This window comes from Cupressus sempervirens, chromosome 7 (assembly GCF_028749045.1).
Source record: "Cupressus sempervirens isolate cs-2001-9-10 chromosome 7, ASM2874904v1, whole genome shotgun sequence".
NCBI lineage: Eukaryota > Viridiplantae > Streptophyta > Pinopsida > Cupressales > Cupressaceae > Cupressus > Cupressus sempervirens.
In genome coordinates this window covers 158,186,365-158,211,546 of record NC_143124.1, presented here as the reverse complement: position 1 = coordinate 158,211,546, position 25,182 = coordinate 158,186,365, and the positions used below count along the sequence as shown (strand labels likewise).

General features: G+C 37.1%; 1 protein-coding gene across 1 annotated transcript in view; it reads left to right on the top strand.

The window, feature by feature from the left end:
- The first annotated feature begins 7,857 nt into the window (after positions 1-7,857).
- Positions 7,858-25,182, top strand: part of LOC149545994 (proline-rich receptor-like protein kinase PERK3) — a 39,561-nt gene continuing 22,236 nt past the window's right edge. Inside the window, exons 1-9 of the mRNA XM_089793874.1 lie at positions 7,858-8,508; positions 21,314-21,377; positions 22,400-22,531; positions 22,664-22,869; positions 22,966-23,092; positions 23,180-23,248; positions 23,352-23,541; positions 23,677-23,809; positions 23,910-24,177. Coding sequence (XP_089650000.1) covers positions 7,858-8,508; positions 21,314-21,377; positions 22,400-22,531; positions 22,664-22,869; positions 22,966-23,092; positions 23,180-23,248; positions 23,352-23,541; positions 23,677-23,809; positions 23,910-24,177 — 1,840 coding nt within the window. The remainder of the gene's footprint in view (positions 8,509-21,313; positions 21,378-22,399; positions 22,532-22,663; positions 22,870-22,965; positions 23,093-23,179; positions 23,249-23,351; positions 23,542-23,676; positions 23,810-23,909; positions 24,178-25,182) is intronic.

Genomic DNA, 25,182 nt, shown 5'->3' with positions numbered 1-25,182 from the left:
ATTTATGTACTGTAATGCCTGGTGATCAGTATACAAGACAAAAAAATTTGGCAATAAATAATGCCTCCATTTCCTTAAGGCCTAAACGATTGCATAAATCTCCTGATCATAAATAGAATACTTCTTCTTTGCATCATAGAATTTTTCACTAAAATATGCAATAGGCTTACCTTCTTGGCTCAATACAACCCCAATAGCACTACCACTAGCATCACAATCTACTTGGAACACTTTATTAAAATTAGGAAGTGCCAACATAGGTTGTTCTATCACCCTCTTATTCAACAATTCAAAACTTCATGCAGCTATTGTAGTTCACTTGAACTCTTTCCTATCCCCCCTTATTATTTCATTCAAGGGTGCACATATGCCACTAAAATTCTTAATGAACTTCCTGTAAAAACTAATCAAACCATGAAATGATCTCACCTTACTAGTAGACCTTGGGGTAGGCCATTCCAAGATGGCTTTTACCTTCTTTTGATCCATTTTGAGACCCTCAAATGATACAACAAATTCCAATAAGATTAACTCTTTTTGTACAAAGCTACACTTCTTCAAATTAATCAACATTTTCTCTTCCCTCAACCTTTCAAGGACTCTATGAATGTGTAATAAATGTTCATCCAAATTCTTGCTGAAAATTAAAATATCATCCAAATAGACAATAACAAATTTTCCCAAGAATTTCTTTAGCACCTCATTCATAAGCCACATGAAGGTGCTTGGCTTGTTGGTCAATCCAAAGGGCATGACTAACCACTCATATAGACCCTCCTTGGTCTTGAATGCAGTCTTCCACTCATCTCCCTCTTCTATCTGTATCTGGTGATAGCCACTCTTGAGATCTATCTTTGTGAACTACTGAGCTCCACTCAAGCAGTCCATAAGATCATCCATTCCTAGCAAAGGGAACCGATACTTGATGGTTATTCTATTTATAGCTTGAGAGTCAATGCACATTCTCCACTCTCCATCCTTCTTTGATGCTAGTACTGTAGGTATTGCACATGGACTCGGGCTCTCTCAAATCAACCCCTTCCTCAATAGCTCTTGAACTTGTCTATTTAGCTCCTCAGTTTCAGTAGGAGTCATCCTATGAGCAACCTTGTTAGGAAAACTAGCTCTAGGGATTAAATCTATCTGATGACTGATTCGCCTTACTGGTGGCAACCCTTCTGGAACATTATCAGAGATGGCATCTCCATACTCACTTAATAGGCCAAAAACTTCAGGTGGAATTTCACTACTACCTTCCTTATCTTTTCTACAAATCAAAGCATAACACATACGTTGATGTTTCATACTAGCCAAAAAAATTCTTCCATCAACAAGACATATCTTAGCACTACTACATACCTTTTCGCCTTCCTTTATCAAGGGCTTCAATTTGTAGCAAACTCCATCCTTTTTTAGAGAGTATGTATTTACATGACCATCATGTACAGCATGCCTATCAAATTTCCAAGGTCTTCCCAACAATAAATTGTAGACATCCATTGGAATAATGTCATAGAGAACTTCATCATGGTAACTCCCAATCTTGAACTTCACCAAACATTGTTCACTGACCAAAACATTATGGTCATCCTTCACCCAAGTAATCCGATAAGGTTGGGGGTGATTCTCCCTCTTGAGCTTTAGCTTAGAGACCATCTCCTCAGACATCAACTTGTTAGTGCCTCCACCATCAACAATCACGTCACAACACTTATCGTCGCACTTGCACCTGGTACGAAACAAACTCCTCCTTTGTCTAGGTTTAGTCTCACCACATAATAAGACCTTTTCATTTACTAGAACCTCTCCTCTTTCTACATCCTCTAAATGCGATGAATGTGCATCCTCATCCACATGAGCAACCCTTGCTTGACCATCACCTCTCCTATGTGTCCTTCCTTGTCATTGAGGGCATTCAAAGGCACGATGACCTTCTTCGTTGCAATGAAAATAGGTACCACATAAGCCTCCTCTTCCTGATCCTTTTCCATGTCCTCCACCTCTTCCTCTCTGATTTCAAAAGTTTTGATCACAAGAACAGTTGAAACCCTTGTTTCTCTAGTTTCTGGTAGTACCCACATCTTCATTTTTCTTTTGGGTCTCATTTCGGCCTCCAAATGACCTACTTCCACCCCTTCCTCCTTGACCACACCCTCTTTTCCTTCCTTCAAACCTTATATTTAACTTCTCTTCAACTCGCAAGGCAAACTGGTATGCCTCTTCAATGCTAGTCATTCTAACTAGACTTAACTCCTCCTGAATGCTAGGTCGTAACCCATTGAGGTAACAAGCAACCTTCTTATTTTCTTTTGCATGCCCTGCCCTAATAAGAAGTCGATAAAATTCCTTCATATATTCCTGGACAAATTTTCCTACTTGCTTTAATCCTTGCATTTTCTTGAACAAATCAAGCTCATAATCAACAGGAATGAACTGCTTCTTTAGTTTGTCCACCATGCAATCTCATCTTGTAATTTTGTCCTTTCCCTTTCTATTTGTTTCCATCTGAATCTCTTGCCACCAAATTTTTGCATGGCCTTCCATTTTGGCCTTTGCAAACTTAACCCTATCTAGGTCCCTAATATCCTTGTACTCAAAATACTCCTCTAGTTCATTGATATAGTCGATCAACTCATTCGAGTTTAGATTTCTTGAAAACATATCCACATCAATTTTAGGTCTTTTTCCAAGCTTAGAAATGTCCCTAAAAAGCCTCTCCTCTACCTGATTTAGGACTTTCCTATCGTCTTCCCCTTCTTGTCCAATATTTTCTTCTTCTTCATTTTCTTCCTCACTTTTGTCACCTGCAGCAACAATTATTCCTCTATGGATCTCCTACAATGCTTGAACTTGCCTCTAGAGGGCTCTAACCTTAGGAGTAAAAAATCTAGCCCTTCCACCACGTTCTCTTCATGGAGGCATCATCTTTTCTAAAACCAGCATCCACACAGTCCTGGTGCAAACTACCTCATAGTCGGCGCTCTGTCTACACACTCAAGAAAACTTACTCTGATACCACTTGATGGAGACACAACCAAAGACTAGAATGAACCCACAGGAAATGGGAAATATTATTATCAATGAAAAATTCCCTGTGGGCTTACAATAGTATAATTCTGGAGAAAGAAATCCTCTGCATAGTACCTTCTCTCTAACTCCACTGAGAACTGCCTTTACAATGCCAAAAGAGTTCTTAAATAAGCCCCAAATGGTTTAGGGTTAGGAATACATTCTAGAATATGCTAGTTGGAATCCACCACCAAAATAGAAGGTTCCAAAAGTCACGTTAGAAGTCGGTGTAAAATTAGAAGAATCTAGAAACGGTAGTCCAACTTCTAGGAGACATAACTTTTGAACCGAGACTCTAATTGATGAACTGCTTACATTTCTGGAAAGCTCTCAAAGTGCTCTGTAATGCTCTACTCGTCCTCCATTTTTTGGCCCCATACAAGGCCATTTAGTGTCTCAAATCTAACTTTGAAGTGCTCTTAAGAGGTCTCTAAGAAATTTATTATTGCGATAACTTTCTAACCGTAAACCCTTTTGACCTGATTCTTTTTTAGGATCATTTTAAATTACAATTATAATCATACCTCCAAATTGCACCCTCTAAATCATAATAATTTTGGTTTAGTTACAAAATAACTCATTTTCTACATTTACACGTATCCCAAGGTGCTTAAAAACTCTAACCCAAAAAACTAATAGTGGAATTGTGAGAGTTGGAATCTTTATTTGACCCAAATGGGTATCTAGAAATGAAAACACATTAAACAAAAACTATCTCTAAACATATTTTTGGGTGATGCAGGATTGCCCTTACACCACTAGATGCTCCTGCATCAAATTTCAATCCATCCTCATTCACCTTCGAATCTACCCCATCACATATGCCTTGAAAATTGGGATAAATATGTTCAGTGGGATTGGGATGAGTCTAATGGTTCATGTGATGATGGTGGAGGTGGTACGGTAAGGGATAACCCTAGTGGTGCATGTGATGATGATATAGATGGAATGGGCTATGTTGAACCTAATGGTACATATGATGATGAAGGAGGTGTTACAACTAAGGATCCATCCTCTAATCTGACTAACTATGTGTTATGACGAATAATCACATTTGTCAATGATACAGTTTCATGAAGAGCCTATAAATCTATAGACTCTTCTATGATTATTAGGACAACAACATGAGCCATGTTTTTTCTTGATGTAATCCTTCTATGTTGTGGTTGTACCTTACTATGTGTCTATCTTATGCAGAATCCTCTCTCTATCATGGAAATAGTGGATGTTAAAGTAATTTGGTTTCTCATCAAGGATGAACTCAGAGAATAGCTTTCTCAAGATGTATAAAGGAACCTCATAATTATTGCATGATGGTAGGTTGCCATATACCACCTATCCCAAAAATTTAATTTTATCCTATTATGAATACGCCAATGTATAGGAAAGGTTTTTTTAGTTTCTTTTAGAGAGTTTCTAGTAGCAAGATTAGTAAAGAGAGGACTTATATCACTTTTAATTATGTCCTTTTCTTTCACTTGATCATAAGAACACCCATTCACATAAAATGTGCAACACCTATCTCTCCATGAACCTAATTTTGTAACCTCTCTCTAGACACCTCAATTGCACTATTAGTGATTTTCTCTAGTGTATTGGCAAGGGTTAGGTGGTGATCAAGACTAGAGGATTTTAACATATTAACCAATTGTGAAATTTGTAAACTATTTTGTTTAAGGTGGTTGATGAGTTCCTCTTCTATAGACTTAACATGGTTTAATGAGATATACAAAGGGTTTTTGGGTGATAGTGGTTGTTGAGGGGAAATTTTTTAGGAATTTTGTGATTGTGCATCACTGGCTTGAGAGTTTTGTGGTTGTCTCACAACAACTTGAGGGTTTTGCGTGTGTTCATGCAAACAAAAATTACAGTTTAATTATGTTGTTTATGGGGGAGGTGGTCTTTCATCTCATTTTCATTTTCTAGGATTCTTTGAAAGATCTAATCTTTAAAAAATTTAAAAATTCATAGGTTAATTAAAAATCATGCTTTAATATAAAAAATGCAAACAAAAAAGATATTAAAAACTTTCCTTTTTTACAAGGTGCTATTGTTCTAATAGGTTGAAAATTATGAAAAAAATCTTATTCTTTGGAAACACGATCGGGTTTTCAATGTTTTTCACTTCCCTTTTCTATTGGTATGTGATTTTGGGCATTCGAAATGGCCAAAACTATAGTCATTCAAAAAATATATAAGTTCTTCAAAACCCAAACAGATTTTGAAGAGCTTTTAGTTCTTTGGAACCCAATCAAGTTTTGTATTTCTATTATTTTGGGCTAGGCTTGGTTACCAAGCCAACCAAGGTTCGCCCTGTTTTGAATTCATTTGTAACCCAGTTAGGTTATTGAAAATCTAAGCTTTTTTATTTTTATGTGTTCACTTTTATATCCACAATCTTGGTGCACTTACCCATATTTAGATTATAGTATTTAAAAATAGAAAAAGAGTAATGGACTTATTTAATTAAATTTGATTTAATTTAATAAATAGAACAATATAACAATATATAATCAATTAATAAAGTCAACTATAAAATTAAGGAAAATATTAATTAAATTAATATTAGATTGTGAATAGACAATTTTACGTGTCTACTAAAGGAGTTGTATAAACTTTCACCAAATTTAATTTTGAATGTTTTAATCATAGCCTACTATAAAATCAACTAGTTGTTTATTAGATTTGCTAATTGTTCTATTAGTAAACATCTTAAATTGATAGTATAAAATTAGCGTTATATTTCCATTAGTCTAACAAAGATCTACTAATGTATAATGTTCATTTTAATTTAACAATGTACATCATACTTAATATTTATATTGGTCTAACAATAATCATTGACTAATTTACAACAATATGTATCAATTACAAATAAATAATTGATGTCATATGCTCTTGTAAACCTTCTATTTTAATATAAGGCCATCTTGTATTTTATGGAGAAGACATTTGCAAAATTTGAACTTATGACCTCTTTTCAAAATATATTATTTCTTCATGGCTAAATCTAACTAACAGTAATAAAAGTGGAGAAATTGTATCTTTATTTTCATGATTCAATCTAGCTCTTCAATATTAACTTAAATTTTCCACTACCAATTTGACTTGTCCATATAGGGTAGTTGTCAACATTGCAACAAAAAGGTCAGACGTGAGTCTTCTGCAATGGTAATGCAACCAATTATTAAGCTGAGAGGCTTTCTACACTGGAAGCATTCATCAATGTAAACATTTGATTGTTTTAATAATATTTGACATTTACTTGAATGTTTTGTAAAATGGTGAGCTGGTAGAATGATGAGTTGACAGGTCACACTTATTTATATTTTAAGAATTATAATAGTTTATAGTCTTCCATCTGTCCATACAGCTATAAAGAAGGACTTTTGCTTGCATTTAATTGTGTAACTACAAATATTGAAGAGCCACTTGTTAGAACTAATAAAGAAAGATAAACAGATAAAGAAACTTCTTACTTTTTAAACTAAAATTGAAGATTTTAGTAGTAAATAAATAAATAAATAATAAATAAAAATTTATTATTTTTCAATATCTTATTTTTAAAAAGTTTAGAGAAGATCTAAAAAAGGTTATAAGAAAATAAGATATTTCTAAATTTTTCCATTGCACGATATTTCTAAATTTTTCCATTGCACGATATTTCTAAATTATTTATCCTATATACAAGATACAAATTGCTTTAACGTCAAATGAATCTATTGTGCTAAACACATTACATCGAAAATGCTACTAGCTTATATATATTCAAAGGATATCTCACGATTTATTTTATATTTATATGCTAGTTTAATACTAATTGCTGTTCCTTCGTGGAAAAGGACAAGATTGAAGTCGTGCTGCGAATTCAATGATAATAGATTCCTCAACGTCTTTGAAGCGGCAAAGATGAAAGAGACTAGTCAACGGGCTTGAAACTCATTTTTTGGTTTTTTCTTATTGACTCGAAAAAAAATTCAGTTTTGGGGGGTTTGGGATGAATGTTGCCATCGATTTTATATTTTTGATGAAATTAAACAATCAAATTTGTGGAAATTGCGATGTATCTACATTTTGTAAGTCGTCGAAATAGCGTGTCTGAGCTAATTTAAAATACTTTCAATGACAGCTCGGATGGGAGAAAGAAGTGCCCGAATGAACATCCATTTTTATTTTTAATATTTGGACAGACATGAACGCATCTACTTTTTGCATGACTTTGGACTTAAATTGAATAAGGGCGATGTAATGCAAGTTCTCTGAAGTTTTCTGAGGATGCAAATTCTTAAAGATTTTAGCAAAATCTTAGTTTATTGATTGTTTGACCTTAATGCGGCGAAGCTGAAAAGATTGTTGTTGAAGGAACTTAAATCACATTTCTTTTATTGTAATTAAGGTGAACTTTCAACAGGGAAACAAGGAAAATAGATCCTATCATTATAATGTGGCACTGAACAGATTTGAATTAACTTTCGACTCTGCAATCTGCCCGAAATGGTAAAAGTTTGTGGAATTTAATGCAGATATTAAGCAGGAGAATTGTTAACCCCCATGTATTGAGTACTTTTCTGGCCATTTGGAGAATATTAATCTACTAGGCCTCATACTCTTTGTAGATGGCGATTTCTTGTTTCATTATTTTAATGTGCCGCCATATTAAGCCTTGAACTGTGAATATTTCGGCGTTTGAGTTTTCTTTGTGCGAATGAACCTTTTTGTGTCAGAGCAGGGTTGAGCAGAGGAAAATACCACGGACCTTAAAAAACTCAACAAGACCTTCATATTATCATGGTGAAACATTCTAGGAAAAGCACCTTTACTTGTATTTTTTTCATTATTTCAGCCTTATCTGGTTCACACCTGTCTCTGGTTGTCTCAATTATTGCAGTCTCTGATGTACCTCAAAGCAAACTGGTTTCCAATAATCATTGTGGGAATACACCAATTATGTACCCCTTTTATCTTAAGCCCTGCGGTAATACTGTTAGCGAATTTGAACTTGAATGCTACAACAATTCTACTTTGATGATCATATTGAACAAGGTCAGCTACACTGTCACCCGCATTGATCCAGATGCTATCCTCATTGACCCCGATCCCTCTTCTTGTGCTATTGACTTAAAGAAATTCAGTATTGATGGTATAAGAAGCTTTGCAATTTCCACCAATAACATTATCGAGTTGTCTAATTGTACTAGGCTGTTAAATTGTCCTTTGGAGTGCAACATTCCTTCAAGGAACCAATGCCAATTTTATGATACATGCTGTATCTATCTTGATAATGATACTCGTTGGCGACCTGGACATTCAGACTTCGCCCAATTTTCCCAAATGCGGTGCACTGCCTTCACTAGCTGGACGACGACAAATATCATTCCTACTTACCATCCAAATAATGGACTGAAACTGGAGTGGGCTATTCCAGGAAACTGCACAAGCGTATGCGATGCCTATGCAGGATTGTCATGTCCCTTTTGCAAATAATTAAAAAAGAAAATCTTTGTTAAGGCAGGCAGGCCCAAGAAAGTGAAGTTTCGGAAAAATGAGGTTAATCTTTGGAAACCGTTGGATTAATAAATGAAAATTATTATTAAAATAAGTTTCATTAACCTCTCTTGGACGTGAGTTACAGTTATGCCCTCTTTTAAGGGGTTTGGAGGCATTTTGGGCTCATTCCAGAACTTGATTTTTGCTCATTCTTTGTTATTCTTCAGAGGGTGCCAAACCTGTGGAGAAGGAGACTCAAGAACGGGAGTTTGCAGGTTTCCAGGGAGACCCAAGAACGGGAGTTTGCAGGTTTCCAGGAAGGCTAAAGACGGGAGTTTGAAGCCATTCCATGTGCATGCTCATACAGAGTTTGCCTTTGTGCTGAACAGTGCAGATTTGTGAGTTTTCGGGTGTGTTTTTGTATGAGTTTGGTGTTTACAGTTGAGTATTTCATATCAGTGTGGGTTGTTGCTATATACCAGACTTTTAAATGTTAAAATAGAGCTGAATATATATATTGGGACGTGATTAAACTTCTGAGATAGATTATTAGTGTTTTTGTGGTGTTTCCGGGCATATTTTGTGCTATTTCGGGAGCCCGATGAGCATAATTTTGGTCTTACATTTTCGAGCTGTTGTGTAAAGGCTATACGGATCTGGAAATGTCAATTTGTAGGCTGTTATGCTGCTGAAAGTTCTGTAAAAATTTCCATTTTCAGATTTATTAATAATTTGTGAAGTTGTGAAGCTTTTAGCACTATTTTCAGCATACCCGATTTGGGGTTTCTTGAGGAATTTGGTGAATCTTTGTGATATTAGTTGTTTGATTTTAAAGATCTGATTAGAGGCGTGAAATATCATGAAAAAATAGAAAAGGGACATTTCAGTGGTATCAGAGCCATGATCTTGCCAGCCTGAGGGTTTGTAGAAGTTGCAGGTCAGTTTTGACAACTACCCAGATCTTGCATGTCAGTTTTGACAACTACCCAGATTTTGCATGTCATAATTTATGGTTGCATGTTTCTTCTAATCAGATGCATGTTAAAATTTATGGTTACATTCTACTTCTAATCATTTTCATGTTAGTTCTTGGTGAATTTGGTGGTTGTAGAAGTTTGCATTTCAGTTTTGACAAGTACCCAGATCTTGCATGTCAGTTTTGACAACTACCCAGATCTTGCATGTCATAATTTGGTGGTTGCATGTTGCTTCTAATCAGTTGCATGTCCAAATCTATGGTTTCATGCTACTTCTAATCATTTGCATGTTAGTTCTTGGTGAATTTGGTGGTTGTAGAAGTTTGCATGTCAGTTTTGACAACTACCCAGATCTTGCATGTCAGTTTTGACAACTACCCAGATCTTGCATGTCATAATTTGGTGGTTGCATGTTGCTTCTAATCAGTTGCATGTCCAAATCTATGGTTGCATGCTACTTCTAATCATTTGCATGTTAGTTCTTGGTACTTGAAGAAGTTATATCCTATTGGGGTTACACTCTATTTTATCCAGAATGGACAGGTATAGTACAGAGTCTCAGAGGGAACGATCTTGGACAATTGATAGCCAGAGTCAAAATAGTAGAAAGGATGGTTATTTAGACATTCGAGATAAACTTATGAAAATAAGCCATGACATGTCTAAATAATTGGTTGAGCACCACCGTATAAATGACATGTTATCTGACCCAGCTAAGGTGGATAAGTTGACTGGATTTCTATTTGGCAGATTTTCTCACAAGACAGATGACACAATTCCCAAGAATTTGCATGAGGAGTTTGAGAAACTAGCTGATAGCCAGGTAGAGGTCTCAGATTCTACTCTGCCATAGGAGGTGGTGGGAAAGGATATTACACAGATTGATAGTAACAGTCAACTTGATACTCAAATTGAGACAATTGTTTACAGGTCGTCAAAGGGTGATGCCACAGGTATTCAGGATGGTATAGTTACAACAGGCAGTGACTACAGTGTAGTGGGTTCAGATGATGATTATGAGGATGTTGTTGTACAGGATGGTGAGATACCTGGTAGAGATGAGCAGACATTGAGCATTCATGACTTTGCTGAGAAAGAGTACCAGACACAGTTAGATGCTTCATCACATGAGGTTGAGGCTGGTAGTACTTCACATGATTTGTCCAGCCAGCTAAAGGTGAACAAAGATAGTAGTGTGACTTCATTATCTCATCATGACAGGTATGTGGAGTTAGTTGGTATTGGTCATATTACTCAGGTGAGGAGTTTGCTTGAGTTACCAGTTGATTCTAGTTTACGGATATGGACTCGAGATTGTTATATTGGCATTTGGGATTCAGTTGACTGGAGATCTTTAACACTTTTTGGTAGCAGTGTTTGTTTGGGTGCTATCATGGATTTGATTAGCAGATTACACGGTGTTGTCTTTTCTTGTGCCAGTATCTTGTCTGATGTTGGTATTAGTTTTTATACACCAATGTTGGGCTTTGTTCATATATCCAATCGGCCATACTTGCTGGAATGTGTTGATGATATTTCATATTTGGCAGTGTGTATAAATGAGTCCCAGGATCATATTGGCATTGATGACATCCAGAAGGATGCAGTGGGCAGTTTTGAAGACTTAGTTTCCTTGGGTATAGAGGAGTTGGACAGCAATGCTAATGTTTTTGATACTCTGTATGTTGATATGAGCTTTAGATTTGATTCACAGGATATGGATGGTAATACTCTAGAGACTAGTAACTTTGAGGACACTCCTTCAGACAGTGCATCAGAGGAGGTTTGTAGGAGACAGTCAAACCAGTGCCATCATGTGTCTAATCAGTTGAGAGTTAGTGACCAAGACATTGCTATCACTTGCCAACATTTCAATGTTGCTCGTCAGTTGTTAGCAGTTTATGGGTGGGGTTCTCCTACTAGTGATGAGCAGGGAGGAAGTTATCTTTCCTTGAAAGAGATCCACTCTTTATGGGAGGCTATTCGGATTTTGAGACAGAATTATATGCAGTTGGTAGCCGACAGAGATTATCTTATGGAGTGGGGCAGTATAGCATATGATGCATTGTTGGCCAAGGAAGATGAGGTGAGTGAGCTTACTAAGCAGCTTGAGGTGACTTCTGAGATTCTTGAGAGTACACAGTTGGCTCTCAAGGAGTCACAATTTCATTTGGCTAAGGTGACCATGGAGTTAGAGCGACTACAGTCTTTACCTAATTCTATACAGTCATAAGCTGTGGTGTTTGGTGATCCGAGGATGTCCATGGCCGAGATTGTTAGAGACAGTGGAGATGGGGATGCATCCATCCTTGATACTAACATTGGCATATCAGGTTCATTCCCACTAGAGTCAGGTTCAATTGAGTTGGGTGCTGTAGAAGATTTTTGTGGTGTGCCTGACATGGTGGTGACCTCTAGTACTAATGGCACGAAGACTAGAGATGTTGTATCAAAGACCATGTGTGACGTTGGTGAGCTGATAGTTGGCATGGTTCCTACTAGTAATACTACTCCCTTCGCAATGTCTTCAGAGGTAGTAGTCAGTTCCAACTTGGTTAATGATCGATTGCAGTTAGTTACATCTGGATTGCAGTCTGAGCCACTGACTGAGATTGGTGCATTCTATCAGCATTACACTGTGAGGTATGCTCATCTATCTACCTTTGATGACCATGTTGATGAGATGATGATACAGAGATGTACTTTGGTTCCTAGTGCTTTTCATCAGTTATGGGATAGTTTGATGCCTCAGGATGAGAGTTGTGATGGGCATGACATGGTGATAGGTCCTGCAATTGACAGGTTGATAATACATGACTTAGAGCAGGAGTTTTGGATTGATGCTTTAGCAGGTGTTGTTATTGATTCTACTCCTTTGGCTATGACATCTCTTGACTTAGCTGGTGATCAGTCACAGTGGGTTGTATCACTTCTTCATGGTGAGCTGTTGACTGAGGTTGGTTTTTTTTATCAACATTATATTGCAGGGTATGTACATCAGTTAGCATTTGATCCTTGTGCTAAGGAGTTGATGGCAGACAAATTTGGTTTGGATTCCATTTCTTACTCTTTATCTTGTAATGTCTTTTCACCATCAGCAGTGTATGGGAGTTATGGTTATGAGATAGTGGCCGATGATTTGCAGAGTTGTGTTGACTGCAGGAGTTGTACATTGTGTGGATTCTCCATACTTGGTACAGTTTCATTCGAGAGGGTTCACCATTGTTGCAGAGTTGGATTGTACATTCCATATAGGCCAGTGGGATGCGTTGATGGTATTTACTGTGTTGGTAGTTTGATTTGTCCACTTTACTTGGGTTCTGATGTTCTAAGAGTTTGTGCCTCATGGGTTTTTTATTGTGGTAGTGGTGATTTCGGAGTTTGGTTGAGCTATAATTGTCAATTTGATTATGGATTCCTCTTGGTCATATTGCAGAGGATATTGCAGGAGCCTGTGTTAATTGGTAGTAGTATAGTTCATGACTACATTTGGGATCCAGGTGGATTGATTGGTTTATTGTTCAGCCATTGCTTGAGGACAAGCAATGATTGGGAGGGGAGGACTTGTCATGTCCCCTTTTCAAATAATTAAAAAAGAAAATCTTTGCTAAGGCAGGCAGGCCCAAGAAAGTGAAGTTTCGAAAAAATGAGGTTAATCTTTGGAAACCGTTGGACTAATAAATGAAAATTATTATTAAAATAAGTTTCATTAACCTCTCTTGGACGTGAGTTACAGTTATGCCCTCTTTTAAGGGGTTTGGAGGCATTTTGGGCTCATTCCAGAACTTGATTTTTGCTCATTCTTTGTTATTCTTCAGAGGCTGCCAAACCTGTGGAGAAGGAGACCCAAGAACAGGAGTTTGCAGGTTTCCAGGGAGACCCAAGAACGAGAGTTTGTAGGTTTTCAAGAAGGCTAAGGATGGGAGTTTGAAGCCATTCCATGTGCATGCTCATACAGAGTTTGCCTTTGTGCTGAACAGTGCAGATTTGTGAGTTTTCGGGTGTGTTTTTGTATGAGTTTGGTGTTTACAGTTGAGTATTTCATATCAGTGTGGGTTGCTGTTGTATACCAGACTTTTAAATGTTAAAATAGAGCTGAATATATATATTGGGACGTGATTAAACTTCTGAGATAGATTATTAGTGTTTTTGTGGTGTTTTCGGGCATATTTTGTGTTATTTCGAGAGCCCGATGAGCATAGTTTTGGTCCTACATTTTCGAGCTGTTGTGTAAAGGCTATACAGATCTGGAAATGTCAATTTGTAGGCTGTTATGCTACTGAAAGTTCTGAAAAAAATTTTGAAGTTGTGAAGCTTTTAGCACTATTTTCAGCATACCCGATTTGGGGTTTCTTGAGGAATTTGGTGGATCTTTGTGATATTAGTTGTTTGATTTTAAAGATCTGATTAGAGGCGTGAAATATCATGAAAAATTAGAAAAGGGACATTTCAAGGATGTGTTAAGGCCAGAGAAGTCAGAGGTGGTGTGAGGTGCTCTTGTAATGATAGTTATATAGGAGATGGATATGCTCAAGGCACTGGTTGTCGTGGAGGTAACTTTCTTTTCTACACTGACATTTACTTTTGCGGCACCATATATGATGGATCTTGCATGGAATAGAATATTCTTATTTTAATGAGATTTCCTTATCCGTTTCTTGTAATCCATGTTCTGGTCTCTATCTGAGTTTAAGAAAATGAAAAGTTAATAAAAGTGTTAAATCCATGAACTATGGTGCTTATTCAATGAGTAACCTCATGTCCTGATGCGGTTTCTTATGAACTATTTCTGCTTAGGTCTTATGAAACTTTTAAATATAAGATTTCTGTGTCATCATCTACCTCCCTACTGTCGATTACACTTTCATGACCCAAATACATGTCTACGCTCTGAATCTTGGATATGCATAAATTCTGTCATTTGTTGAAAACATTCACAGATCAAAGAACATGCAGCTAAGGTTCAAATTAGTCACATACATTGCTGAAACTTGTTTAACTATATAATGAAGCAATCCTATATGACTCAACAATAGAATGGCCAATCTATCTGTAGCTCCTCTTCCCTGTGTATAGTGCTGCAACCTTCTCATCCCTACAAATGAATGATGATGTTCTTCCTCTAAACTACACAATAAATCCAAGGCTTTCGCTTATATCTTTCTGCCTGAGTTGGCCTAGTGGTGGAGAACTTGTACTCTTGAAATAGAGGTCACAAGTTCAAATCCCACTGGGGGGTAGGGTATGTACGCCTCATTTGTAGCGCCAAGCACCTCTCGAAAAAGAGTACGAGGTAGTCCCATATCACTGTCACCATACGTAAACCCAAAAACTATGGCATAGTGTCGTGGACTATAAAACCACCTTTCCTTTCCTTTTTTTTTTGCCCACTATGTTGGACAATCGATGAAATAATGAGGTAAGAGGTGAACATTGGAATTCTCGCATTCCAGGTTCTAATGTTTAGCTTTCCTTGAACATCATTTCATTCGATGGCCCATATTCACACCTCATAGCCTTGTTCTACATGTCATAAAATATAAAAGGCACATTTAAAGGATTGCAACTTTGTTTTGACGTTTTGAAGTTTGGAGAACCAAACGAACGGATCTTAAACTGATCATTCTGGGATTGAGAGAATCTGTTTTTTTATCAAAAAAAAAAAAAAAAAAGTAAGTAGGTTTTATAGTCCACAACACTATGCCATAGTTTTTGGGTTTACATATGGTGACAGTGATATGGGACTACCTCGTACTCTTTTTCGAGAGGCGCTTGGCGCTACAAACGAGGTGTACATACCCTACCCCCCAGTGGGATTTGAACTTGTGACCTCTCTTTCAATGAAATGGCTTTTAAGTAATATTAGATTAAATTCTCAAATAGATTTTTAGTCTATTTGTGAAGTTAAATGATTTTTAAGGAACGAATCTTGTTGAAAGTGCCGCTTGTCATAAGAGATGAGATCCAGAATATACCTGAAAAATTTAATAGAATGAATAACCCTCACACCTGATGAACATTTAGCTAAAAAGGGCTCAACCTAAGACTTATGTTCTCATATCTAACCATAAAACAACTTTGAATGAAAATTCTTCCCAGAAAAACAAATCACCTATTTTTTTAAATTAAAGACTTATTAACACTGAAAATGCCTCTTTCAAAATTGTAGATCAGTTTTATTTCCCAATAGGAGCTTACAGTTTATACTCCGACATACCCTGGTTATTATCTGGACATGGGTGTTAGTAGTTAATTCCAACTTTCAGTTCACCGCACGTGGATTTTTTATCACTACTTTCTATTTTGTTTGTGTCATGTCCCCTTTTCAAAAAATTAAAAAAGAAAATCTTTGCTAAGGCAGGCAGGCCCAAGAAAGTGAAGTTTCGGAAAAAGGGGGTTAATCTTTGGAAACCGTTGGACTAATAAATGAAAATTATTATTAAAATAAGTTTCATTAACCTCTCTTGGACATGAGTTACAGTTATGCCCTCTTTTAAGGGGTTTGGAGGCATTTTGGGCTCATTCCAGAACTTGATTTTTGCTCATTCTTTGTTATTCTTCAGAGGCTGCCAAACCTGTGGAGAAGGAGACCCAAGAACGGGAGTTTGCAGGTTTCCAGGGAGACCCAAGAATGGGAGTTTGCAGGTTTCCAGGAAGGCTAAGGACGGGAGTTTGAAGCCATTCCATGTGCATGCTCATACAGAGTTTGCCTTTGTGCTAAACAGTGCAGATTTGTGAGTTTTCGGGTATGTTTTTGTATGAGTTTGGTGTTTACAGTTGAGTATTTCATATCAGTGTGGGTTGCTGCTGTATATCAGACTTTTAAATGTTAAAATAGAGCTGAATATATATATTGGGACGTGATTAAACTTCTGAGATAGATTATTAGTGTTTTTGGGGTGTTTTCGGGCATATTTTGTGCTATTTCGGGAGCCGGATGAGCATAGTTTTGGTCCTACATTTTCGAGCTGTTGTGTAAAGGCTATACGGATCTGGAAATGTCAATTTTTAGGCTGGTATGCTGCTGAAATTTCTGTAAAAATTTTCATTTTCAGATTTATTAATAATTTGTGAAGTTGTGAAGCTTTTAGCACTATTTTCAGCATACTCGATTTGGGGTTTCTTGAGAAATTTGGAGGATCTTTGTGATATCAGTTGTTTAATTTTGAAAATCTAATTAGAGGCGTGAAATACCATATCAAATCAGAAAAGGGGACATTCCAGTGGTATCAGAGCCATGATCTTGCCAGCCTGAGGGTTTGTAGAAGTTGCAGGTCAGTTTTGACAACTACCCAGATCTTGCATGTCAGTTTTGACAACTACCCAGATTTTGCATGTCATAATTTATGGTTGCATGTTTCTTCTAATCAGATGCATGTTAAAATTTATGGTTACATTCTACTTCTAATCATTTTCATGTTAGTTCTTGGTGAATTTGGTGGTTGTAGAAGTTTGCATGTCAATTTTGACAACTACCCAGATCTTGCATGTCAGTTTTGACAACTACCCAGATCTTGCATGTCATAATTTGGTGGTTGCATGTTGCTTCTAATCAGTTGCATGTCCAAATTTATGGTTGCATGCTACTTCTAATCATTTTCATGTTTGTTCTTGGTGCTTGAAGAAGTTATATCCTATTGGGGTTACACTCTACTTTATCCAGAATGGACAGGTATAGTACAGAGTCTCAGAGGGAACGATCTTGGACAATTGATAGCCAAAGTCAAAATAGTAGAAAGGATGGTTATTTAGACATTCGAGATAAACTTATGAAAATAAGCCATGACATGTCTAAACAGTTGGTTGAGCACCACCGTATAAATGACATGTTATCTGACCCAGCTAAGGTGGATAAGTTGACTGGATTTCTATTTGGCAGATTTTCTCACAGGACAGATGACACAATTCCCAAGAACTTGCATGAGGAGTTTGAGAAACTAGCTGATAGCCAGGTAGAGGTCTCAGATTCTACTCTGCCACAGGAGGTGGTGGGAAAGGATATCACACAGATTGATAGTAACAGTCAACTTGATACTCAAATTGAGACAATTGTTTACAGGTCGTCAAAGGGTGATGCCACAGGTATTCAAGATGGTATAGTTACAACAGGCAGTGACTACAGTGTAGTGGGTTCAGATGATGATTATGAGGATGTTGTTGTGCAGGATGGTGAGATACCTGGTAGAGATGAGCAGACATTGAGCATTCATGACTTTGCTGAGAAAGAGTACCAGGCACAGTTAGATGCTTCATCACATGAGGTTGAGGCTGGTAGTACTTCACATGATTTGTCCAGCCAGCTGAAGGTGAACCAAGATAGTATTGTGACTTCATTATCTCATCATGACAGGTATGTGGAGTTAGTTGGTATTGGTCATATTACTCAGGTGAGGAGTTTTCTTGAGTTACCAGTTGATTCTAGTTTACGGATATGGACTCGAAATTGTTATATTGGCATTTGGGATTCAGTTGACTGGAGATCTTTAACACTTTTTGGTAGCAGTGTTTGTTTGGGTGCTATCATGGATTTGATTAGTAGATTACACGGTGTTGTCTTTTCTTGTGCCAGTATCTTGTTTGATGTTGGTATTAGTTTTTATACACCAATGTTGGGCTTTGTTCATATATCCAGTCGACCATACTTGCTGGAATGTGTTGATGATATTTCATATTTGGCAGTGTGTATAGATGAGTCCCAAGATCATATTGGCATTGATGACATCCAGGAGGATGCAGTGGGCAGTTTTGAAGACTTAGTTTCCTTGGGTACAGAGGAGTTGGACAGCAATGCTAATGTTTTTGATACTCTGTATGTTGATATGAGCTTTAGATTTGATTCACAGGATATGGATGGTAATACTCTAGAGACTAGTAACTTTGAGGACACTCCTTCAGATAGTGCATCAGAGGAGGTTTGTAGGAGACAGTCAAGCCAGTGCCATCATGTGTCTAATCAGTTGAGAGTTAGTGACCAAGACATTGCTATCACTTGCCAACATTTCGATGCTGCTCGTCAGTTGTTAGCAGTTTATGGATGGGGTTCTCCTACTAGTGATGAGCAGGGAGGAAGTTATCTTTCCTTGAAAGAGATCCACTCTTTATGGGAACGCTATTTGGATTTTGAGACAAAATTATATGCAGTTGGTAGCCGACAGAGATTATCTTATGGAGTGGGGCAGTACAGCATATGATGCATTGTTGGCCAAGGAAGATGAGGTGAGTGAGCTTACTAAGCAGCTTGAGGTGACTTTTGAGATTCTTGAGAGTACACAGTTGGCTCTCAAGGAGTCACAATTTCATTTGGCTAAGGTGACCATGGAGTTAGAGCGACTACAGTCTTTACCTAATTCTATACAGTCACAAGCTATGGTGTTTGGTGATCCGAGGATGTCCATGGCCGAGATTGTTAGAGACAGTGGAGATGGGGATGCATCCATCCTTGATACTAACATTGGCATATCAAGTTCATTCCCACTAGAGTCAGGTTCAATTGAGTTGGGTGCTGTAGCATATTTTTGTGGTGTGCCTGACATGGTGGTGACCTCTAGTACTAATGGCACGAAGACTAGAGATGTTGTATCAAAGACCATGTGTGACGTTGGTGAGCTGATAGTTGGCATGGTTCCTACTAGTAATACTACTCCCTTCGCAATGTCTTCAGAGGTAGTAGTCAGTTCCAACTTGGTTAATGATCGATTGCAGTTAGTTACATTTGGATTGCAGTCTGAGCCACTGACTGAGATTGGTGCATTCTATCGGCATTACACTGTGAGGTATGCTCATCTATCTACCTTTGATGACCATGTTGATGAGATGATGATACAGAGATGTACTTTGGTTCCTAGTGCTTATCATCAGTTATGGGATAGTTTGATGCCTCGGGATGAGAGTTGTGATGGGCATGACATGGTGATAGGTCCTGCAATTGACAGGTTGATAATACATGACTTAGAGCAGGAGTTTTGGAGTGATGCTTTAGCAGGTGTTGTTATTGATTCTACTCCTTTGGCTATGACATCTCTTGACTTAGCTGGTGATCAGTCACAGTGGGTTGTATCACTTCTTCATGGTGAGCTGTTGATTGAGGTTGGTTTTTTTTATCAACATTATATTGCAGGGTATGTACATCAGTTAGCATTTGATCCTTGTGCTGAGGAGTTGATGGCAGACAAATTTGGTTTGGATTCCATTTCTTACTCTTTATCTTGTAATGTCTTTTCACCATCAGCAGTGTATGGGAGTTATGGTTATGAGATAGTGGCCGATGATTTGCAGAGTTGTGTTGACTGCAGGAGTTGTACAGTGTGTGGATTCTCCATACTTGGTACAGTTTCATTCGAGAGGGTTCACCATTGTTGCAGAGTTGGATTGTACATTCCATATAGGCCAGTGGGATGCGTTGATGGTATTTACTATGTTGGTAGTTTGATTTGTCCACTTTACTTGGGTTCTGATGTTCTAAGAGTTTGTGCCTCATGGGTTTTTGATTGTGGTAGTGGTGATTTCGGAGTTTGGTTGAGCTATAATTGTCAATTTGATTATGGATTCCTCTTGGTCATATTGCAGAGGATATTGCAAGAGCCTGTGTTAATTGGTAGTAGTATAGTTCATGACTACATTTGGGATCCAGGTGGATTGATTGGTTTATTGTTCAGCCATTGCTTGAGGACAAGAAATGATTGGGAGGGGAGGACTTGTCATGTCCCCTTTTCAAATAATTAAAAAAGAAAATCTTTGCTAAGGCAGGCAGGCCCAAGAAAGTGAAGTTTCGAAAAAAGGGGGTTAATCTTTGGAAACCGTTGGACTAATAAATGAAAATTATTATTAAAATAAGTTTCATTAACCTCTCTTGGACGTGAGTTACAGTTATGCCTTCTTTTAAGGGGTTTGGAGGCATTTTGGGCTCATTCCAGAACTTGATTTTTGCTCATTCTTTGTTATTCTTCAGAGGCTGCCAAACCTGTGGAGAAGGAGACCCAAGAACGGGAGTTTGCAGGTTTCCAGGGAGACCCAAGAACGGGAGTTTTCAGGTTTCCAGGAAGGCTAAGGATGGGAGTTTGAAGCCATTCCATGTGCATGCTCATACAGAGTTTGCCTTTGTGCTGAACAGTGCAGATTTGTAAGTTTTCGGGTATGTTTTTGTATGAGTTTGGTGTTTACAGTTGAGTATTTCATATCAGTGTGGGTTGCTGCTGTATATATCAGACTTTTAAATGTTAAAATAGAGCTGAATATATATATTGGGATGTGATTAAACTTCTGAGATAGATTATTAGTGTTTTTGTGGTGTTTTCGGGCATATTTTGTGCTATTTCGAGAGCCTGATGAGCATAGTTTTGGTCCTACATTTTCGAGCTGTTGTGTAAAGGCTATACGGATCTGGAAATGTCAATTTGTAGGCTGGTATGCTGCTGAAAGTTCTGTAAAAATTTCCATTTTCAGATTTATTAATAATTTGTGAAGTTGTGAAGCTTTTAGCACTATTTTCAGCATACCCGATTAGGGGTTTCTTGAGAAATTTGGAGGATCTTTGTGATATCAGTTGTTTGATTTTGAAAATCTGATTAGAGGCGTGAAATACCATATCAAATCAGAAAAGGGGACATTTCAGTTTGATCAGTTCTTCCTACCCCAAACTAAGGCTATTAAGATCCTTTTCCGTTTTGCCCAAATTGAAGTTGTTAATTCAGATAAATTCACGATCAATCAGTGGTTAATGCACTGTTCCTCTGTTCTTGTTCTGTTTTTTCTCTGCAAATTCTGTTTTCTTTTTCTTTAAGCGAAATATGTGCAGCTACAGCTGCTCATTTCACAGTGGCGATGTCTCCAACCAGATTGATGAAGGTTGATGATCTCCTTAAAAGTGCGACTATGATGATATTGAGATTGACTGATTGAAGAGAGGCTCTAGTCCAAGGGCTTCATTATCAAGGCGACCAACTTTTAGTGTAGCTCTCTACATAAAAGTAGAGAGTAGTTGATTATTTTGGATTTTTTAGAATTTTGTATTCAGTTTGCAGTGTGCACTTTATTTTTTTACAAAGTAGATTGAATTTTAGATGTTGAAAATTGTTTTGCATCAAATTTTTGCAAAGTAGGTTGTGTTTTATAATTTGAAAATTGTTTTACTTCTAATTAGTATTTTTGCCTTATGAAACTGTGTGCATTGTACAAATCCATGTTCCACAATTCATAGACTAAACTCTCAATTTATTTTATGCTATATTTTTAAGCAAATATATGCTGCTCTGCAATTCAAATCTAAATTCATATATTTTCATAAAAAGCTCTATTCCTTGCCCCTTGGAAAACAACGGCAAACAATAGCATTTCGCCTTTCTTAAAAAGGGGTTTTCCTTATTTTTCTATTGTTGAACTGATATATACATTTATCCTCCTAACAAGTATTAGTAGCATCATTACATTCTGTATTGACACCAGCCTAACCAGACTCGACAACTGTGTCGCGAGAATGTCCTACATGGCAGAAATCGAAAATGTTTAAGAATCGGCAGATCTCATTTTGACTTTTTATTTAGAACTAATGTTCAATTTGTATTGCTGAATGCCATTAACAAGAAGAATATATGATCTTCCTACCTTGAATATAACTGTGTGCAATGAAAAAGGATGAATGTCTTGATTTTATTGATTTGTCCCACTTAATAAGTTCAGATCTAATTGTTGGATGGTGTCTTTCATGAGGTAAACTTAGTTACTAAAATTTCAAACACCGGATTTGTTTGAGAGGTCAATTGTTTTTCAACAATTTGCATTTGAAAAAGGAAATTTATACAGGAATTTGCTAGGTCTTGATTAAATAATCTGGCAAGTCTAAAAACTAATTCTGATTGGATTTGAATCAGTTCTACCCAGATTTAGTAACCATAGTATGAAAGAAGTGGTAAAGATTGGATCAATCACTGGCGGCATCCTTGGCGTTCTATTGATCTTGATATTGATGCTTATGTATTATAAAAGATACTCTCGAAAGCCAGGTGAGGTGATTAATTTTACGTTCTTGCTCCACAAATGTCAATTTACAATGATACTGCCTAAAGCTGCCTCTTATATTGTGTTCTTCTCTGGATTTTTCTGAATGGGATTTGAACACTTAAATCCAAGTGCAGATTTATCGGTTAAGGTACCAAGCCATATAAAGTCTCATTCATTTAGCATCGCAGAGCTGAGGACAGCGACACATAATTTCAGCCAAGAGATAGGAAAAGGAGGTTTTGGGACTGTCTTCTATGGTAAGTTCCCCGATGGAAAAGAAATTGCTGTAAAAGTACTGTCCACTTCATCGAAGCAAGGAGAATTAGAGTTCTTAAATGAGGTACTCCACATATCTGCCTCAATTTAGTTTTCTGAATAAAATTGAAGGTGTAAATAATGTTATGCTTAAATATTATGCTAACTTTTCACCAAGCAGATTGATCTTCTCTCAAGAGTCAATCACAAGAACTTGGTGTGGTTGCTTGGCTACTGCATCTCCTCCAAGGAGCTTATGCTTGTTTACGAATATGTGGGTGGAAGATCGCTCAGAGATCACCTCCATGGTGGGTTAATTTTTCAGCATAAAGTATTCAACTAATGAAAAGGACACAAACTAATTTGTTTGGATCTCAATACAATGTCCTCGGCAGGGTCTCTAGAAAACACCACTACCCTAAACTGGAAAGCTAGGATTCAAATAGCACTAGATGCAGCAGAAGGTACTTCACTTCTCTGTTTGGTACTATTATTTAAAATAAATACGGTTTTCTGGCTGAATTATGGTTGAGTGGGGGATGTCATTTGAATGTGTTTGAAATGAAGGTTTGGAATATCTGCATTCGAGGTCCAGACCGAAAATCATTCATAGAGACGTGAAGAGCTCAAACATTCTCCTCGACTTGAACACAAGGGCAAAAGTAGCAGATTTTGGGCTTTCAAAAAAATTTCAAGATGATGGGATCTCTCATGTGACTACCACAATCAAAGGAACGATGGGATACCTAGATCCAGAGTAGAGATTCTTATTCCCTCAAAAATTATTTTCTTCTTTCACTTACACATGCAATTAACACAGCAATTTGAAACTTTGAATTGATACAACCGATGCTTACACACATATTATTGTAAATTGCATGATTGATTGAAGGTATTTTAGTACCAACAAGTTGACAGAGAGAAGTGATGTTTATAGCTTTGGAGTGGTCATGTTAGAGATTATATGTGGGAGAAAACCAATCGAAGATGCAGTTTGCGAAGAAGAGATTAACCTTGTGAGATGGGTGAGATTTAATTGCAATAACCATCTCCATTTACTTGATCGTTTTGTATTATGGAATTTTGTATCTGGATAGATTGACTTACAATATTTTATAATGATAGGCAATGCTCCATGCAGAGGCAAACGAATACACTCGTTGTGGCTTCACCAACATCATAGATAGGAGGTTGTCGTTGAGTGAAAGTGAGATGCAATGTATTAACTGTGTCGTTAATCTTGCATTGCAATGTGTTGATAGAGACGGATCCAGGAGACCCACCATGAATGAGATTGTGTCAAGGTTGAGAGCGGCTATGCTTTGCATCGAGCCTATAGACATAAATGCCGAAATAACTGTGGGTACCTTGTCTTCAGAGGAATATAGTACAGGTGATTGTAGCAGCAGCCTCCTTCACGTTGGCAGATGACATAAATCTTCATCTAGACATTCTTGAGGTTGCTCATCAAATCAATGAATGTATGGCATGCCATTGTGGAAATTTGGTGTTTATAATCCTACGACAGTCTAGATATTCATGGCACCAATCTCATGTAGAGATGTGACCTTGGAAAGCATTCGGAAAATTCAGTTCATCTGATTGCCATCTTTAATCCAATTGTCGAAAGCTATGTATAACAAGGTTAATGGCCATATATAAGCTATGAGACTCTTCAGAAGTTCTTCTCAAAATTCAAGTGAATGAAGACAGTTTACTATAAGTCCCTTTGATCTACATGAAAATCAGAATTTCAGTCAAAGCTTTTTAACCCTTTTTTTTTTTTTACGAAGAAACCTGCATGTAAGGAACAATACAGGAAAGTGGAAGGATAGTGTAAACTTATATTTATTCATGGAGGTCTTTCACCAATGGTCCCCTCTTTTTTTGATATCGGAGCTTTACATTTTGCAAGACTCCATTTTTAATGGGTTTCTTAAGAACCTTTCAACTTCACTATAGAGCAAAGGCCCATTGACAAACTTATGTTTTTTATTTTGATTGATGAATCAAATTGTTTTCTTTTGTGCATATGCAAACACTACTCTTTTCTCAATTATGCAAGCTATTAACTCTACTGATGAAAATCAAATGCAATATAACAAGGTTACCTTGAGAGAGGGAAATTTAGAAGTCTCTGGCACTAATGGGGTACTTCGAGAAGACAATTTTTTAATATAAAATACCATGGATTTGTAACATAGTGCTTTGAAAACAAGAACAATGGAAAGTTACAAGTATAAACATTGAACATTGAAAGTTTAAATACATAAAATGACTCAATGTTGTATTTTAAACTTTTTTTTAATCTTGAAATCTGTTGGAGCCATTTTTAGAATCAACAACTCTATTTATTTGGGAGACTTCAACAATTTTTTAAGATTAGAAGGCTTAAAAC